Below are 13,880 nucleotides of genomic sequence, written 5' to 3' on the forward strand. Positions count from 1 at the left end.
TTTGGTATTGTTAGGTCACAAGACAAAAGAAAGAAAATTAAGAATCTTCTAAAATTTTGGTAAATGACCTTTTATGAGCTATTAAGTCTTATATGAAAAAATAAATAGGTGTTTTGGCGCAAAATATTTTACATTGTATTGTATGGAAAAACACCAAGGATTCCAAACATTTGACACAAATTCAAAAACCTCACCTAAGTACATCCTTGAACCATTTTTTGCAGAATTCATAATTGAAAGAGAGGAAAGGTTTATAGCAAATTGTGCAGCAGAATGAGAACAAGTCAAAATGGTTAGAATTGTCAACTTAACCTTTAGATGAGTGATTGTCTTGAAAGATGATTTTTACCTATTTTGGTGTTTTTATTTTGCAGAAAATATAATAAATAGAAAGGAACTGTTCAACAGTAAATATAAAAAATGTTCAGCACAATTAGATCTACAAATAAGCCAACATGTCTTTATAAGAGTTATTGCCCCTAAGTGATGAATTTTATCTATTTTTGGTGAAAAAGATATGTATCATCACTATTTTGAAAACTTAAATAGATAAGTATAAAATTGTAAACAGTAAAAACAAAGATCAACATATTTAAAACTATCTTTAAGTAAATTTTACCAGCTATCAACCGATACAATAGATATCAACATGGTATATTTTTATGAGGTGGTCTTTTCAGGCTCTTGGAAGCATCTTTTCTTGATACCATCAAAAATAAGAAGCTATGAAAATTAATATTTCACATACAGACAAATTTCAGATATTAAATTCATAAAATACCTTTCATAATTAATCTGTTTTCAGATATAGAAATTATTCCAAAACTAAGGTTACAACTCCTACAGGCAAGGTTACCCTTGTACTGATTTTGTTTATATCTTGTTCCTCATTTTTCGTATCTTTTTTCAAGCTATAATCTAGATTTCGTAATTCATTAATTGACCATTTATTAAAAAAGCATTTCCTCTTTTTGTGGTTTAAAGTTTTTTTTAGATAATTAAGTTGCTGATAAAAATATAATATACAGATATAAACAATACCAAACTTTCACATTATTTTTTCAAAATGGTCACAAAGCTCCAAAGGAGTAGAGCTGGTAAAGACCGATTTTGGCCTCAAATTTCAGGTTCATCTGACAAACGATTTTGACCACTTTTTAAACACTTAAGTGTCTATTTCATTTGAATCAATTAGTTTATGAGAAATATTTGAACTTATTTAGTCATTAACAACGATCTGATCCAAGCTCAAATATAAAACATCTACCAAATATGCCGAAAAATGTCACTTTTCGGATGTTTTTTTGTCAAAAATGAAAGTGGCCGCACCCGTGTTCATCCTCAACCTTTATATATGTTATGTATTATCATAAAATACAACTTTCATTTCAATATTAGGGATGAACACGAATGCGGCCACTTTCGTTTTACACGAAAACCGTCTAAAATTTAACGAAAATGCTAGAATTTTGAAGAATTCAGTAATTTAGCATGACTTTAAGGTGCAAGTACCCGATATATGTTCATTGTATAGTCAAAAATAGCAAATATTTATGTAGCAGAAGCACTCTACTGTTCAATAAATAACTTAAAGTTTACATTTTATCAATTTTGTAAAACTGCTATATTGTGAGGCCAAAAACGGCTCTTACTGGACCTACTCCTTTGCAATTTCTCTTTAGAATGAAAAATGCACGAACATTTTAAAACTACTCATAACACTTCGGTTTTGTACATTTTATGAGCAGGAGATTATATAATTTAGTCAAATACAAACTTATAACCCCATCAAAGTATCATACTTTACATAAAATTCAAGAAAAACAACAAAAAACTGACCAAAGAAAAGAGTTATCTCCCCTTCCAATGTTAGTTTCCATAGGATAATTAAAAATTCTGATTTTGAATTAATAGTAGGAGGACTTTCTTTTATCACACAAAATTACCTCCCTCAGGCAACAGGAAATTGGAATAAATTTTATAATGTGACATTTATACTCCAATGGTAGAGGTATATCTTAAATTATAACTTAGTACATCCAAAACACAAAAGTTACCCGAACTCAACTGGGAATGATAATCCTACCACATTTTTTCCCCCTCAAACTTACTGAAAACTAATCCTTGTGTGATCATAAAGGGGAAATAATCAGTTATTGAATACCATTCCACATTTTTAATTTGAGTTTTCAACTATTAACTTCGGTGCCTATCTGGATCAGTTCAGTTGCAGCTAGTTAGTCTTGTTTAGTCGAAATATGCGTCTAACTTACAAAATTATAAGCCTGATATCTTTGAGTCTTTTTCAGATACTATCAGAAATAAGTGAGCTCTATTTGGTCTATAAATGATAGGGCGATTGTAAGATGTAAGTCTGTTCTCTTCATACTATGTGACCTTTTTAATTATTTTCGAGCGTCACTGACAAATCTTTTGAAAACGTAACATGCGTCTGGCATACTTGAATTATCATATGGTCATAATTATAAATTAACTGTTTACAAAACTTTTCTACTCAAGGAACTTATTTTTTTACTTTTAGCAAAACCTTTCGGTACTTGGGTGCTGAATTCTCTTCAGTCTAACTATTTTTTTGTCCTTTTTCACTTCTGTAAAAATGCATTTGTCCACTTCAAATGATTGATAACGGTGGTTTTAGGGTTCTTATTCTTTTTGGCGATAATCACTTTGATTAGTTGGAATTATGTTGATGTCATAATTTTATTTAGACATCAACTTTAAAAACAAATGAATCGGATTTAATAAAGCAAGCGGAACATTTCCGCAAGTTTTATCCATTGAGATTTTATCTCACCTTCATCTAAATGTCAATGCGGAAATAAGGCGGGCTTGTTTGGGGGTCAGATTTTCTCTCAATTGTTTACGTTTAAAATTTGTGATAAAATTACACAAATGGTATATATATCTCTCTATTAGCAGTTTAATATATGAAATAATTCTATGAAGATGGCATTTCACCTATCATATTTATATACGCGACATATAATGGCGTAAGATTATAGATATAGAATTTTTCATGTTTTTGCATAAAAAAAAGAACATTCAAATAAGTAGATTAAAAGTGGTTTAAGATATAACAAACCTGTTTAGCTGGTGACCGGCTTTTGTAATGATTTTGGAGCAAATTATTTTGATAGAATTGTTTAGGTAATTGTTGTTGCGTGTCAATGCTGTAAAGTTAAGTCCTAGATAGTGATGTTATACACATTTGATTATTGTTAATGTGTTTATTTTGCTATTCTACATATATCTCAGATACAGAAAAAAAACCATTATGTTACCGACAATATTGGTCAGTTTTATTAAATGAAATGCAATGGCGTACAATGATGGTGGCGTCACATAATATACGCAGTAGAAGTAACTGTTTCCAATGCTATATATGTAGGGTTATGCTGAGTAAAGATAAAGGCGTCAGTAGTATACCAGTGTTAAGAAGTCATAAATTGATTGAGAGATAACAAATCCGCGTAACAAACTTAAACCGAGAGATACACATCAACTGTAAGATGAAACAAACGAACAATAGTAACACTGAAATGGAACGAAAAACAAACACCAACATACTTAGAAAAAAGTAAAATCACAAAAATACTGAGCTTCGAGGAAAATTCAAAACGATAAGTCCCTAATCAAATGATGAAACACATCAAACGAATGGAAAACAACTACTATATTCCTGACTTGGTTCAGGAAATTTTAAGAAAAAATGGTAGGTTGACCTGGTTTTAAGGCTATCCAAACCTCCAATTTATATGACAGTGTTAAAAAATATCGCACAAATTACATCACTACGTGACGGAACTACAGCACGAACATACGCAAGAACACTTATCACAGAAAAATGCACCAATAATATAATTGTCAACACAACATGCAAACTGCATGATTAGAAATTGGTCTTAGTTTCTGGGACTGGAGGTTAGTAACAATCACAAGGAACCACTGATCAAATTGCATTCGTTGAATTTGTTAAAACTCAGAAACGTCAGGTCGGAATGCAGACGTCAAATGAGTAAGTAAACACCGTATGCTTTGTGAAGCAAAAGTGTACATAGCAGTTGTGAAAACTCTTTGAAAAATACTCTGATGACTTTGTTGGCGGCAAATGTCTTCAAAGATTTTTTTTCATTTTCTAATGGTAATGGAACATTTTAAATTTTGTCTAAGATATTTCTGTCATTTATTATACCCGACGAAACGAAATTTTGTTTTTGACCTGTCAGTCATGTTTTAGTTATTGTAGCACATCCTAAACCACATACTAGTAACAGATTTTCATAAAACTTTGTAAATAATAGACATACTATGTAGAGGTTCATATCAACAGGAAATATGTTCAATGATTCTATATGTTTCAAGACGAAATACCTCTTTGAACATATAATGTTTGCCTAAATATAGTACTGCAACAGTTTGGCATTACAACCATGCAAAATACTTCATGAAACATTGTTGATAACTATGTAGCTTTGCATATCAACAGCGATATTTGTGTGCTTTTTTTTCTAGCAGTTATGCCTCTTTAAACTGCAACAGTTTGTCATCGCATCTCCCATGAAACCACACAACATAATTTCATTTAACTTGGGACAACAATGAAACTTCGTATTTTATAAGAATTTCAAGGCAGGGATAATGCAGTTGTTTATTTACTTGTTCCGATTATGAAAGCGTTTGATTTTGTCTGCTTTTGTAGACTCCCCGTTTTGGGGATACGATTGCTTTCAATCAATCTGTAGACTTTTACCGTTGACCCTAGCTCACGTCAACCGTTTGAATCTAAACATTCAGCAACATCTCAGATTCTAATGATTATCTTGCTTTAAAAGGTAAAAACAAGCAAAAGGATTGGACATAAACAACTTTCCTGTAATGTTCTTCTCATAATCTTCATGTTTGATATTTCCCTTGACTTATATGCGGGTTTTTAACAACACGGAAAATCAGAATTAAGCAGTATTTATATTTAGTGTTTTTATAAATTTAGAAAAACGTCAGAGGGAAATCCGCAGTTTTGCTAAATGCGAGAGTTCTCTGAATTCCGATAATTCTATTTCTGTCATATAAGAACTGAAGTGGAGTTTTTGTATTTTTTGGCGTACTAAATTACAATCCTGTTACCTTTGATAACTATTTACACCACTGGGTCGATACCACTGCTGGTGGACGTTTCATCTCCGAGGGTATCACCAGCCCAGTAGTTAGCACGTCGGTGTTGACATTAATATCAATTATGTGGTCTTTTTTTTTTTATAAGTTTGCAGTTTACAAAACTATGAATTTTTAGAAAAACTAAGGATTTTTTTTCCTCCTCGGCATAAATTACTTAAGCTGTATTTGGCAGAACTTTTTGGAGTTTTGGATTCTCAATGCTCTTCTACTTTGTACTTGTTTGGTTTTATAACTACCGTATAACGGGTTATTTTCGCGGAGTGTAAATTTTCGCTTATTTTCGCGGATAGAACAAAATCGCCAAAATAAATTCCGCCAATTTAAAAGAGTACATGCAAAGGTATTGAAAAAAGTTTCGAAATCGCCAAAATAATAACCGCCAAAATATTTCGTATACCTTATTCAATGAAAATCGCGAAAATTTACACCCGCAAAAATAACCCGCTATACTGTATATTGATATGAGCATCACTGATGAGTCTTGTGCTCTGGTAATTTAAGGAATGCGTCCTATTTTTCTATTCTGCCATTTAATCGTAAATTTGCATGACTGGCGACGCACACATATTATGATACGCTTAGTCCCCGAGGGTATCACTAACCCAGTAGTCACTACTTCGGTTTTGACATGAATATCAATTATAATAATGTAGTCATTTTTATAAATTTACTGTAAAAGTATGAATTTATTCGAAACACTTTGGATTTTATCACAGGCATAGATTACCTTAGCCGTATTTGGTACAACTTTTGGGCATTGTCTTGATCCGTTTGGAGTTCATGCGATTCCTTCAGGTGTCGTTCAGACTTGTATATTCTAAATGCATGATTAACTATATTCTACAGTTGCCTCTAATATAAACTGTTATTGCTAAATGCTCTTCAACTTTATGCTCTTCAATTTTATACTTGTTTGGCTATATAAATATTTTGATGTGAGCGTCACTGGTAAGTCTTATGTAGACGAAACGCGAGACTGGCGTACTAATTATAATCCTGGTACCTTTGATAACTATTTACACCACTGGGTCGAAGCCACTGCTGGTGGAAGGTTCGTCCCCGAGGGTATCACCAACCCAGTAGTCAACACTTCGGTGTTGACATGAATGTGGTCATTTTTATAGATTTCCTGTTTACAAAACTTTGAATTTTTCGAAAAACTGGGGATTTTCTTATCCCAGGCATAGTAGTCCAGTCAATATAGCATACATTTGACCCAAACCCGAAATTAATTGCAACAGAAGATTTTGAAGTTTTAATATATACCCCAAATATACACAGAAAAAAAGTCCCATACAGTCTAACTTGAGGAAGACTAAAAAACATCATCATTTAAAATTCCTATGGAGATTTGCATTGAAAAAGGAGATCAATTTTGCAAAAAAGGCAGAAATATCAATAAAATTGATACAAAATTATAACTTTACAACTTTTATTCATCAGAATTTATTGATTCTTGATTTTTTAGCGGTCTTTAGTGTATAACATTCAACTTTAAAGGTGTTTTCATATCTTTTATCAAGCTATAATCTAAAGTTCGTAATTCATTAGTTGACCATTTATTAATTAAGCATTTCCTCTTTTTGTGGTTTTAAGTTTTTTTTAGATAAGTAAGTTGCTGATAAAAATATAATATACAGATATAAACAATACCAAACTTTCAAATTATTTTCAAAATGGTCACAAAGCTCCAAATTTGCAATTTCTCTAAGGAAAAATGCACGAAAATTTATAAACTTCTCATAACAGTTCGGTTTTGTATATTTTATGAGCAGAACATTATATAGTTTAGTCAAATACAAACTTATAACCCCATCAAAGTATCATTCTTTGCATAAATTTCAAGAAAAACAAAAAAAAACTGACCAAAAAAGTATCATTTTTGCAAGAGTTATCTCCCCTTCCAATGTTAGTTTCCATAGGAAAATTAAAAATTCTGATTTTGAGTTATCCTCAAGTTAGATTTTATGGGACTTTTTTCTGTGTAAATAAAGGGCATAATGCCATAGATTTGAACTAAAACATTTGCTGTTGCAATAAGTTCAAGGTCAATCTAAGTTTGACTGGACTATAGATTACCTTAGCCGTATTTGGCACAACTTTTTTGAAATTTCCTTATTTCATATTAATTTTTGTAGTTTGCTGTGGACAGTGTTAGGAATTAATTGGACCCAATAAGATTAAGAATCTTCTGGATACATTGAGCGATAAAAAAAATTATAGCGAGGATGTATCAAAATTCTTTATTTTCATCATGCATTCGTGTGGTTATTTGAATTCTGCATCACATATCACAACAAAGTCCGTCATCAGTTTCATATGGCTCGCATTCACATCGAGTCTGTCTCTGCGGATCCTGAATACGGCAAACATTTGGGATATTACAACCAACATCTAGATACATAAAAAAGTTAAGTTTCAATTATATATCTGTATTGTTTAATTGAAAGAAATTGTAACATCGCTACTACAGTAACTGTGTTTCAAAGAAACTAATATGGTTTTGATAAGGAAGAAATAGTTAATGAAATTAAAAATACCAAAAACGTTATGTGGCACTATGATTAAAACAAAAAGCACTCAACTGATACATATACTTGATACTAACAGTCCTAATTAGCTTTCGGTATCTTTTTATAATATTTTGACTAGGTGAATTACTTTACATACACATATGAGAAAAACGAATTTAACTTTATTACTATATGTAAATTTGATTAAAATATATGTACGTCTTGTTATTACTTAATTACTACTTAATCCATGATTCAATCATAGTAGATTTCGAAAGATTTTGTGTTGCTTGTTTAGGTGTTTATTCTGAATTATCCATCTGACTTATCCACGACAATGCGCTAATAAAGTTTCATTATGTTTTCAATGTTTTAAATTCAGACATTTTTACGAATTATGTTATTCTGATATTAGCAGCACTACTCGAAAATTTATTTCAAAGATCGCAATTATTATTCACGTGTGAGATTGAAAGATATACACTTATCATAATCAAAAGTTTTTGAATTTAGAGAAATAACTGAATGAATCGTTAACGCAACAGAAAGTCATGACTAATTATTAAGGTTATGCTTTGAAATAAATGTTATGTTTTTAAAATTAATCAATTGATAAATTATATAAAAGTAAACTTTGTGTGGTAATATATATGTATGCTATTAACCATAAACTTGTGCTTTTCTATTTAACAAAATATTAAATGTTTGAATAACTTACCTAGCAGTTTAACTGTAAGATATAACAAAAATATATGTTTTTTTTTGTAATAGGTGATGCTTATTTTGTCGACATATTTGTTGATCGTCTGTTTGGAGTTACAATTGCTTTTAAAACTTTAAATTTTGTCTGTGTTTAACTATACATCCAGTATATAATCATATACATGCATATACTATTTTTTTTCGCGTAATTTTTGTCTGTGTTTAACTATACAGCCAGTATATAATCATAAACATGCACATACCATTTCTTTTTACGCCCTTTTCAAAATCTAATTTTTCTTCATTTCTACTAACCAACATGCAAAATCATACAAATTTTAAATGAAAGTAAACGTTGAAAAACGTCTAGTCTTTACTATGTATGCATTTAATTTTTTAAAGATACTAAGTACTAAGATTACTTATCACATACTAGTATACCAGGATTTTAATTTAATACGCCAGACGCGCGTTTCGTCTACATAAGACTCATCAGTGATGCTCAGATCAAAATAGTTATAAAGCCAATCTAAGTACAAGTTGAAAAGCATTGACAACTCAAAATTCCCAAAAGTGGTGTCAAATACGGCTAAAGTAATCTATTCCTGGGATAAAAAAATCCTTCATTTTTTGAATAAATCAGAAAATAAAACAAAAAAAACCTATAATTGATTTTTATGTCAACACCGAAGTGCTGACTACTGGGCTGGTGATACCCTCGGGGCCGAAACGTCCACCAGCAGTCGCATCGACCCAGTGGTGTAAAGAGATATATAATATAATTCCGAATCAACAAGTAACAAATGATATACGGTGCATAAATATTGATTGGTTAAATATTGGTCAATAAAGTTCGGAGGCGACTTAATTTGTCACGATCTCACAACCTCAATGTTGATAAGGTAATGTCACTGTAGATAAACAACTTTGATCACCCAGACCCCTAGGCCCGACCGATAAAGACAAATTCTTTATATTATAAAGATATTCAAAATTTACTTACCCTCACCACATGCTAGAAAATAAAATAATTGTAATATTTATTTCAATGTCACTGGTATTTTCATTTATCCGTTTGTTTGCACTTTTTACACGATTCTTCAAATTAATATTAAATATTATCACACATTCACTGTGAAAAAACATTCGTTTCAGATTCGATTGTATAACAATATTTTTAATATTATTGCATAACAAATCATTAGTGGAAAAGTATTGTAAGGCATACTCACTTGTAGACACCTCTAAAAATAAAGGCAATACTTAATATTTAATACAAGGCAGTAATTATTGATTAAATAATTGTCTATGTTTTTTCTCTCTTTACTTTCAATCAGTATTTTATTTCATAACAATGATTTATATAACAATAAGACATCAATTTTTATCATTCTCTTTATAAAATTATATGATCCAATTCATCAATTGAACTGTTGCCTAAAATTTACATGTGTCTAATCCATTTTGCTTAATGCAGCAAATACAATATGTTTGAACAAAAGAAAACAAAACAACAATACACAGTACTCAACATAGACAACTAAGGGTCTAAAAAGTAATTTCATGTGTTCCGGTAGAGTTATAAGAACCTGCACGAAATCCAAAATGTACATACCTTGTATCACTGGACTAACTGTTAATTTTCCGTTGCAAACGTCGCATAAAGTTGGGGGTTCAGCAAAATACACTATTAAACAATGAAATTAAGATTATGTCAAAGTTTTTGTATGTGACAATTCTTGTTTCAGTAATTATTAATTCAGCATTATCAACATTTCAGTTTTCACTTTTTAATAAATTTCAAAACCCAACAAATAACATCATTGATTTTAAATTTGACAAGAAAACTCATTCTTCTTTCTGTATACGTTTAATGGAAAAGTTTGAATATGTCTGAGTTTAGTTAATATAACAACACAATATGGCCCATGAAAAACCATGTCCGAACCTAATGTGGATTCATTAATTTTCGTGGGTTCCAAATTTCGTGGATTAAGGAAAACTGCCACTGTCATAAATATTACATTGCGTTAGTTTACAATAGTCTGCAAACAAACCACTGTAAAATTTACAATTTGTTGGATATTTAATTTCGTGGTTAATCTGTACCCACGAAATCCACGAAAATCGGTATCCAACGAATATTAATGAATCTATAGTATTTGTAATGAATCTACAGTAATCGTAATAATTACTTGATTACATTAAGTTGTACTTTTTATGGTGTCGCTGTATCAGGTCTTACGAAGAGAAGAGCAGCTGAAGTTGGGTTTATGACAATTCAAACAACAAATCATTGCTCTTATCACTTTTTTCTTCAATATCATTATCATTATTCAGACGACAATGTCAATGTTTCATAATGTAACATTGAGTAATATAGCCTATTCATGAAGTCTTGAACCCATCTCAAAAACTTACCCCATTCCGATCCGAACACTACACGAATATCTCCATCACTATTAATCGCAACAAGTGGTCGTTTTTCACATCTATATTGGACGTAAGTTTCATTCAGCTTTCGTCTATTAAAATGAAATAAGACAAGAGTATTTTTTATTTCACTGATGTTTATTTAAGTCTGCAAATCGACAGTTACATAATATCTCAGTCGCAAGGGAGGTTGAGAATCACAAGATTTTTCAATGATTTTGTTTTAATTTTAGCTGCTGGAGGAAAATATTGCTAACAATAACAGCTTTTTATACACTATTAACTCATCAAAACTACTATGGTTATGATTTGTTGCTCCCCATGTCATTTTTGTATATTTAAGACGCATCATTGGAGCTTGAATGCAAACAGTACGCAGGGGAATTTAGCGCTACAAAGCAGGTTCAATCCACCATTTTCCACATGAGAAAATGCCTGTACCAAGTCAGGAATATCGCAGTTGTTATCCATTCGTTTGATGTGTTTGAGCTTTTGATTTTGCCATTTGATAAGAACTTATATCTAGACATTGACATTGTCGGCTGAAAACAAAAAAATATGACAAAAGAGATTTTACTGACGGCAACACCAGTTGGTTGGCCGTTGTAGAATATCCGTTATACAGATTATATCGGATATGTCTCTTTTGTCGTAACTACAATCCCGTCCGCTTTTCACAATTATGACCTACTGAATTAAGACTATTTACCGACTTTGTAATAACACGAGCAACAAGAGGGGTGCCACATGTGGAGCAGCATCTGAAATCACCCACAGGTTTTGGTGGGGTTTGAGATGTTGTGGTGCCCCTATTTGTAACATTTTGTTCACGCATTTTTGTCAATTTCATGGATTTTTTTACGACAGTTGTACAAAGGAGAGGTTTAACGCTATAAAACCAGGTTCTAACCACCATTTTTTACATTTAAAAAGGCCTGTACTGAGTCAGGAATATGACAATTATTGTTCGTTCGTTTGATGTGTTTTGTCATTAGATTTTGCCATTTCATTACGGACTTTCCGAATGAATTTTCCTCCGAGTTCAGTTTTTTTGTGATTTTACTTTTTAAATACAAACAGTTTGAGTTTCTAAAACCAAAAAACTCCAAAAAGATGTCAATTAATGCTTGGACATTCTTAACATTGGGTAGAAAATTCCATTTATGACACTACATCAGGTATGGAAGTAGGTTTCGAGCAGGGTGGAGGACGGAACATTTGAGCCATCACTGAATAATGAATAACTTCCTTTTATAAACTACTTAAATCGGATAAACCAAAACAAAAGTTAGATATGATTTTCCATGATGGTTAAGATTTTTCGAAATTTGATTCTACATTTTTTTTCCACAATTTATTTGCATTGTTTGAAATAATGAAAACGCACTAAAAATGACTTTTCGTCCCCCTTTTCATTGTAATCGAGATGGAAGACGATTATTCATCCAAACAAATTCTTCATTTATACCAGGATTAAATTTTGTATTTACGCCAGACGTTCATTTCGTCTACAAAAGATATATCACCGACGCTTGAATCCCAAAAAGTTAAAAAGGCCAAATAAAGTTTTTTTTAAGATGCAATTATGTTCAACCTGTTACGGGAATTTGAAATAAATTGGAAACAGAAATGTAAGAAAGAAATAATAAATAGCTAAAAAATGTTACTACGTAGTATTGTAAATTGAAATGTGTTATCCTTACCTATACGCGAAGAATGGTCCAGATCTAGCATAACACTCCCATATTTCCTGTTTTTGTATGTTTTGATTTGTGATCGTAAATGTCAGAATCGATGGATCTTCGCTTCCATACTCCCCGATAACCGATCCCGCCTGGAAAATTCCTCCAATAATTGGACTAAATGATTTCCCCTGCAGACTACATGGGAATACACACTGACCAATAAACCCAAACGTCATCTGGAAATATGACAAACCTGTAAAAAATAAAATAAGCATTTCATACATATACGCGGCCTGATCAATCCGAAAAGTAATTAATTAATTTTAAGATGATTTGAGTCGACATAACTTCTCTTGTCTTCCTTTCCCCTGCATGCATCCTGTATAATGAGCGCACCAAAAAGTAAGAATTTCTTTTTTGATATATTTGAAAAATTTGATTATTTAACGTAGACACAATAATCTCATCATAGATATCATGATTGAAATTTTATATTTGTGCATTACGCGCGTTTCGTCTACAAAGCGCTCATCAGTGACGCGCGAATAAATAAGAATGTTGAGGACCAAAATTTCCTAAGATGTTGCCAAATACAACTAACGTAATTCATTTCTAAGGTAGAAAAGCTCGATTGGAGTTCTTGAACATGTTTAAACAAAATATGTTTTACCACAGAAGAAAATGTTTAAAAAGAGAAAATGAATTATACAAATAAGTATTATCTAATAATTCATTAATTTGATTATAAAAGCTCTCTCCCAAGCAATTTTTTTTAGGCAAGACTATGTATTCAACAGAGCATAAAAACTAAATGACTGCAAACAAGAATTTGAAGCAATTGCTTCCACTACATGTATGGTGATGCGCCACGGCCATGGTACCCCATTGGATTTTATTCAATATCATTTTGAGTAAAATTTCATAAATCCGATTTTGTCGTTTAGATCATGTCTGATATCTTAAATGTTATGTTTGGTATTCTGAAGGTTTGTTATATCGTTTTTAATTGGCATGAAATATTTTTCACTTGGCGTAAGACGGACAACAATCAATTAACTAGATTTGCCATTGCAAGCAATAGCGAATGTCACCCTCCCCCCATCGGCACTAAGCGGCTAACATTTCAAAAAAAGTTAACAGTGATTGCACATATATGCATGTATATATATACATCTTTCTATAAATTTTCAGTTTATTCAGAGCATTTAAAAAAAACCTTTTTTATGCTGTTCCATGGCAACGGCAACCATTTTGAATATTTCAAAGTCAATAGTTTCAGCTATACTATCCGGCAAGTTTCATTAATTTCAAAGCCTTTTGGAAATATTGACATTTTTGCAGTTTCCATGGC

At 31.4% G+C, this 13,880-nt stretch overlaps 1 protein-coding gene across 1 annotated transcript in view; it reads right to left on the reverse strand.

Annotated features, from left to right (window-relative positions):
• Nucleotides 1-7,480: 7,480 nt before the first annotated feature.
• The window catches only part of LOC134722439 (uncharacterized), a 31,267-nt gene continuing 24,867 nt past the window's right edge, over nt 7,481-13,880 (reverse strand). Inside the window, exons 2-8 of the mRNA XM_063586060.1 lie at nt 12,548-12,782; nt 10,833-10,936; nt 10,027-10,098; nt 9,644-9,655; nt 9,415-9,426; nt 8,428-8,439; nt 7,481-7,590 (exon numbers count right to left, since the gene is read on the reverse strand). Coding sequence (XP_063442130.1) covers nt 7,481-7,590; nt 8,428-8,439; nt 9,415-9,426; nt 9,644-9,655; nt 10,027-10,098; nt 10,833-10,936; nt 12,548-12,782 — 557 coding nt within the window. The remainder of the gene's footprint in view (nt 7,591-8,427; nt 8,440-9,414; nt 9,427-9,643; nt 9,656-10,026; nt 10,099-10,832; nt 10,937-12,547; nt 12,783-13,880) is intronic.

Source organism: Mytilus trossulus, chromosome 6 (genome assembly GCF_036588685.1).
Source record: "Mytilus trossulus isolate FHL-02 chromosome 6, PNRI_Mtr1.1.1.hap1, whole genome shotgun sequence".
Taxonomy (NCBI): domain Eukaryota; kingdom Metazoa; phylum Mollusca; class Bivalvia; order Mytilida; family Mytilidae; genus Mytilus; species Mytilus trossulus.